The 5,915-nt window shown below is 36.9% G+C and overlaps 1 protein-coding gene across 1 annotated transcript; it reads right to left on the reverse strand.

Annotated features, from left to right (window-relative positions):
- Window positions 1–2,006: 2,006 nt before the first annotated feature.
- On the reverse strand, window positions 2,007–4,614 carry LOC127802788 (B3 domain-containing transcription factor VRN1-like). The gene is made up of 4 exons (XM_052338812.1): window positions 4,329–4,614; window positions 2,928–3,714; window positions 2,637–2,839; window positions 2,007–2,552 (listed from the first exon to the last, which is right to left on the reverse strand). Exons 1-4 carry the CDS (start codon window positions 4,443–4,445, stop codon window positions 2,229–2,231), a joined length of 1,431 nt encoding a protein of 476 aa, XP_052194772.1. The 5' UTR covers window positions 4,446–4,614; the 3' UTR covers window positions 2,007–2,228.
- Between the last annotated feature and the right edge of the window lie 1,301 nt (window positions 4,615–5,915).

Raw genomic sequence — 5,915 nt, forward strand, 5'->3', positions numbered from 1 at the left:
TCTAGTACCATTACTAGTTTATAAGCAAACATCACCCATGCCAACAATACTAGCCATACCATCATTACTTATCTTGACGGAACCAAAATTACCTGAGGTATATGTAGCAAAGAATTCCCACCTCGATGTAGCATGAATAGAGGCTCCACTATCAATGACCCAACTACTCTCATGGCATGCAAGATTCACAACATTTTCATCAAGAACAACAAGATACTCTTCGGTTGTGACTGTCACTCATTCCTCATTATCTTTCTAATAATTTCCTTTTCCATTTTTGTTGTCTCTATTCATTTTCCAACTGTTCTTTTTAATGTGCCCCTTTTTTATGGCAGTGGTAGCATTCTACATTAGCATACTTGTTTGACTTGCCTCGACTTTTACTATTACTTCTTTTTGAATCTCGATTCAAACTCCTCCCTCTTAACTTAGCAACCAAAACATCAGATTGTGAGGAACTAGCTTGTGACCTTTTTCTCATTTCCTCATTTAGAACGTTGCTCTTTGCTAAGTCCATGGAGATAACACTATTTGGAGCAGAGTTAGAAAGTGACATTCTAAATGTCTCCCAAGAATCCAATAGGGTACTAAGAAGCCATAGACCTTGAATCTCATTATCAAATTTGATTCCCATACCAGACAATTGATTGAACAATCCTTGAAATGCATTCAAGTGATCTAACATTGGTGTCCCTTCTAAATGTTAGATCACATTTAATGCTTCAATGTTAGATCACAACATTGATCGGCAAACGACCATCTGTAGAATAACAAATGACCATTAGTAGAAGGGACGTTTAGAAGGGACACCAATGTTAGATCACTTGAATGCATTTCAAGGATTGTTCAATCAATTGTCTGGTATGGGAATCAAATTTGATAATGAGATTCAAGGTCTATGGCTTCTTAGTACCCTATTGGATTCTTGGGAGACATTTAGAATGTCACTTTCTAACTCTGCTCCAAATGGTGTTATCTCCATGGACTTAGCAAAGAGCAGCGTTCTAAATGAAGAAATAAGAAAAAGGTCACAAGCTAGTTCCTCACAATCTGTTAGATCACAATCTGATTGATCATAACAAGTGATCTAACATTGATTGGCAATTCTTTTTAGTGCTTAATTTTTTATGGATCCAAGTATATGTTTATTTATCACATGACATGAATTACATGAGTTTCTACAGTTTATGGGCATAACGTGTAATTTTTTATTATTGTTTGCAAAACAATATTATGATTTACATATTCTTCTTTTTGTTTTTCCTTTCTTCTATTTTTTTTCTTTTCAACTCACATCACATGTAACTCATGCATTATTTTAAATCAGGTTAGGTAGTTAATAGATATAAATTACATAGGTTAAGTATTTAATAGGTCAGATTTAAAATTTAGGGGTAATAGACTTTTCATGTAAAGTTTTAGGTAAAAATATGGGTTAGGCCTATTTTTATCATATTAATAATTTTAACAATGATGAAGGAAAATATAACTAGAATCCAAAGGTTATGGAAGATTATTATTATTTTTAAAATATTAAGAATATATCTATTTTTTTTTGTCAAATCTCAAAGGTGTTACTAGTAATTTACCTATGATCAATAGTTGGATGGGTATCAAATGAAAATCTATTTTTATTAAATAAATAAATAACTTAAGAGTTAAAAATAATAAATACTAAATTTCATCAAACAGCATTGTAATGGAAATAAGTTTTTTTATTTAATTTATTAAATAGCATTATCCTATAAATCAATTACAAAAAATTGATCATACTTCAACATTATTCAAATTACATATAATTATAAATAATTAATAAAAAAATATTTTGCAGATAAATTATGAACTATCTTGTATTTAAAGTGCACTCTCCTAATGTGGGTTGAGGTGTTAAGTAGACCTGACCCATTGACAGGTCTACTTGACACCTTAACCTGTCAATAGCCTCAGATGATACCAATGGCTCACCAAAACCCACATCTTGGCCTTGTCTTTAGCACGCATATAAGTACAATCCAACAAGGAAACTTTGCATTCCAAGTAAAGCAGGCATCTGAAGAGGAGCCATTTTAACCCAAAAGTTGATGCATCCATTCCAACATGTTGACAGGCCGCTTGAGAACAGAGTTTTAACTACATAACTTACAGAACAACCCTTCATCTTGCTTAGCCCAAACACAAACGAAAAAGGGTTTTCTTCCCCAAAACAAAAGGCGGCTTATCTACAAACTTCAGCCATTCAGATCACGAGTGAGCAATTGGTTGGTTTGGGGAAGATTTTGCCTCGGAAGTTGATTCACTGGCTCCGCATCTTCAACAACGTAAAAGATGGTCACTTTCAGAACAATCTCTTCCCTCTTGATCAGCTCAAAGACACAAACATCACCCTCCTCCAATCTGTTGTTGGATACGAATTCCGGCCACCCCTTGCTTAGCTTCGCCGAACCGTCTCTCCAGGTGCACCTTACTGGCCACTTTTCGCCCGTTGAGAGCTCGAGTGTGATGAATCCTGAAACTGAGCCCAGATACTTCTCGGCGAAGGAGGATGGCATATGCTGCACAGCAAAGACACGGAAAGTATGCATCTTTTGAAAGTGGAGAGTAAATGATCAATTAGAACAAGTTGGTTAATGGCTCACCAGTCCGATTCCCTTGTACACATATGATCGTCTCAAGATAATCCTGCAGAACGGGTTCTCAGACTGGAACATCTTTGATGCGTTAAGCGCTCGCTCTTTTCCTTCAGGTGTCACTTCCCTTCCCCTCCGCGCCAGAGCTCCACAACTTGGTTCAGTGCCTGGTTGTCCTTCGCTTCCTTGTTGAGCCAATAGTTCACTTTCATCTGTGTTTTATCACATTAGTAATGACAGGAATCAGTTCCCAGAACATTAAGAGACTGAGAGGGATTTTAGCTGAAAGATGGAGCTTACAGGGTCGAGCTTCCCGTTTTCTTTTTCTGGTTGTTTCAGGCCTTTGAACCAAGGAATGCAGTCTGATTTCATATGCAGATGCTGCAGCTTCAGTGTAGCTGCATTGGACGCCTATATCTCGAGTGGATCGGGCTGCTGATTGAGTAATATCTACGTGTAAGCTTCCTCGATTATAACGGGAGTTTTTGAGTCCAGATCCATTGCAGTTACACGCGGGACATTTAGCATGTGGAACCAGTGGCTTCCCCAAATTCTTAGCAGCGTGCCGCTTATCTCCCTTTGCTTCATTGGACAAGGCCCCGTGTGATTTTGAAACTTCACTACCATTCAATCTGGATAGAAAATCATTCACATTATCAGCTTGGCTTTTACCATGCTTCTGCAAGTCCAAAGTTTCATAAACCGTCTTGCTTCCCAAAGATGTAGTTGCTCGGCAAGGAGGCCGGAAGCCCAAGATTTCAATGGAGTCATCATCCTCTGCTTCTTCACGGTTGCCACAGCTGAATCCTTTCCGATTGTCAATCATGCTACCTTGGTACTTTATCTCGGCATGAGCCAGATCATATATATTCACACCGAAATTCGAATTCCCTGCATATGAGAAGACTAAGAGGTACCCCACACGGATCGATTGACATTGAACGAATTCGTGCCAACCGGCAGTAAACCAAACTTTGCCATCGATTTTCTTCAGCCCCACTTGCCAAGAACAGCCATTGGGAGTGGTGAGCGTAGCAACTGCAGGAAGTTCAGTCCCAAGATTCTTGACAAAATACCCCGGGACCCTCTGTTTGGACCAAAATCAACAAACGTTCTGTTTGTTTCAAGGGAAAATTGGAGCAAGAAAATATTCCAAAATGCAGAAATGTTCACGGGATTTCAATGATTGTGACGGCAACATAGTATTTCAATGTTTCCAACAACCAAACACTTGCAGAAAATTAACAAGGGCTTGAATATGTATCAAACATCTTATGGAGACGGTGATGCATGATGAAATTTTATAAATACACACAAAGATTAATCAGTCATCACGGAACAAAAGCTCCATTCCTAATAGAGAATTGAGGGTTTCTGTTCTCGGAAACCATAAAAGAGCCTCAGAATATACGAGATCATGAAGTTCTTATTTTAGCTCTCTCATGGCTTTCACTCATTCTCCTGACAAACAACACAGGATAAGAAAATAGAGTAGTTTCTTCTTCATTTCGCTTGTTCCATTCCTACTCTGACCCAAAAATAAAAGAGCGAAGACTCAAAAATAAGTTTCCCTTTTCCTAGATTTTCCCGGGAACCAAACAGGTGATGGTTTTCTTTTCCCACGCCAACCAACCCGCCAATAGGCACATGCAGTCATGAAATCCGAATGAGAGAGAGAGAGAGAGAGAGAGAGAGAGATACCAGCCTCTTGTCTTGAATAATAGATGACACAATCATTCTGTAAAAGATGGGAGACCTGCCGGCGGGAGAACCAGGTCGCCGGAAACCGCAGCCGGCTACTTCCCCTTCCTCTCCCATTTCTTCAGCCGCCGGAAACTTCAGATTTCAGGCACCGATCAACCCCGTCTTCACTCCCCCTCAATCTGCATCTGCTGCTTGTCTTCTTGAGATTTTAAAAACTAGAGTCCGGTTTTCCCAAATGGTTCACCAGCATGGATTATCAAGTAAAAGGAGGTGTCTTCTAGCAAGGAAAAGGGCAAAAAACAAGAAAAAATAAAGTAAAGTTGGTTTCTTTCACCAAGGAGGAAAATATAAAATAAAATAAAATAATAAAAGTAAAATATAAAATTAAAAAAAAAAAAAGTGAAGTTGTGTCCAACTAAGAAACCCTCATTTTTATAGCATAAGATACTTGCACAATGGCAAAAACAATGTAAAGAAGACAAGTACAGTTGTGGGTCCCACACCATAAGTGGGCCCTTTTTACATTTTAGTTTTTATTAGTATTATTTTATTTTTGATAAAATCCAACCAATAATTAAAAATTTTGACTACAATCTTCTTCGATCATTACTATTTACTTTTTTTTTTTGTTTTGGGGTGATTTTGGTCATTTACATGAAGTGTTTTGTGTTTTAAAAATAATTTCAAGAGTCTCTATAGTTTAATTTTTTTTTCTCACACATCCCTTTTATTACATAATCTCTAATTAAGCTAAACTAAGTTAATTAAATTTAATTTAATTAAAAATAAAAAATAAAGAATTTAAAATCCCATTGTCCTTGCAATTGGAACTCATTGCCAGCAGTGAGTTATAGTGATCACTAGTGGTGGAGGATTTGGTACTCGTTTGATCTATAATAAGCTACTTTTTAATAATATAATCAACTACTTTCTTCTTCTAGTTGTTTGTTAGCATCTCCTATTCTTCCTCCATTTTTTTTTTTTTTTTGGTTACCTTATAAACTTCACCATATTGCACAAATCTCTCTTTGTCACACTTTGACCTTGTTTGGACCTAGATTTGTGAAATCAAGGTTCTAGATTGGAAGAACCTAGGTTAATTGATTGGGTTCTTCTAGCAATCAATTTGGGTTCTTCCAAATGAAAATCCTAAGCGATTGACTTGAATTTAGGGTCTAGAGTTCTTTTGATCTGTGTGATATGGAGAGAAAAAAAACCTTAATTTTACAATTATTTAATAATAATTTTTCTTATTTCAAAAACTATTTTATCGCCACCTTTTTATTTATGTTTACTTTTTTTTTTTCTCTCTCTTTTAATAAAAAATGTCATGGCTGGTTAATGTCTTGTCCAAAATGTCAAGGTAGCCATAGTATTTAGTGTTGAGATTGTCCAAAATGCTAAGTCTTAGACAAATTAGGGGTTGAGAATAGCTAAAAACACTTCAAGGTCAAAGAAAACTACCATGAAGTGCAACCCCTAACGGATTTGGTGGTTATCGACTCCAAGGCATCATCAGAACCTTCCAAAGCCTGTTTGCTAGGCCTCTATGCAAGGGGTCCGATCATGATACATCATGTGGCA

The sequence above is a fragment of the Diospyros lotus genome, chromosome 5, assembly GCF_014633365.1.
Source record: "Diospyros lotus cultivar Yz01 chromosome 5, ASM1463336v1, whole genome shotgun sequence".
Lineage (NCBI taxonomy): Eukaryota > Viridiplantae > Streptophyta > Magnoliopsida > Ericales > Ebenaceae > Diospyros > Diospyros lotus.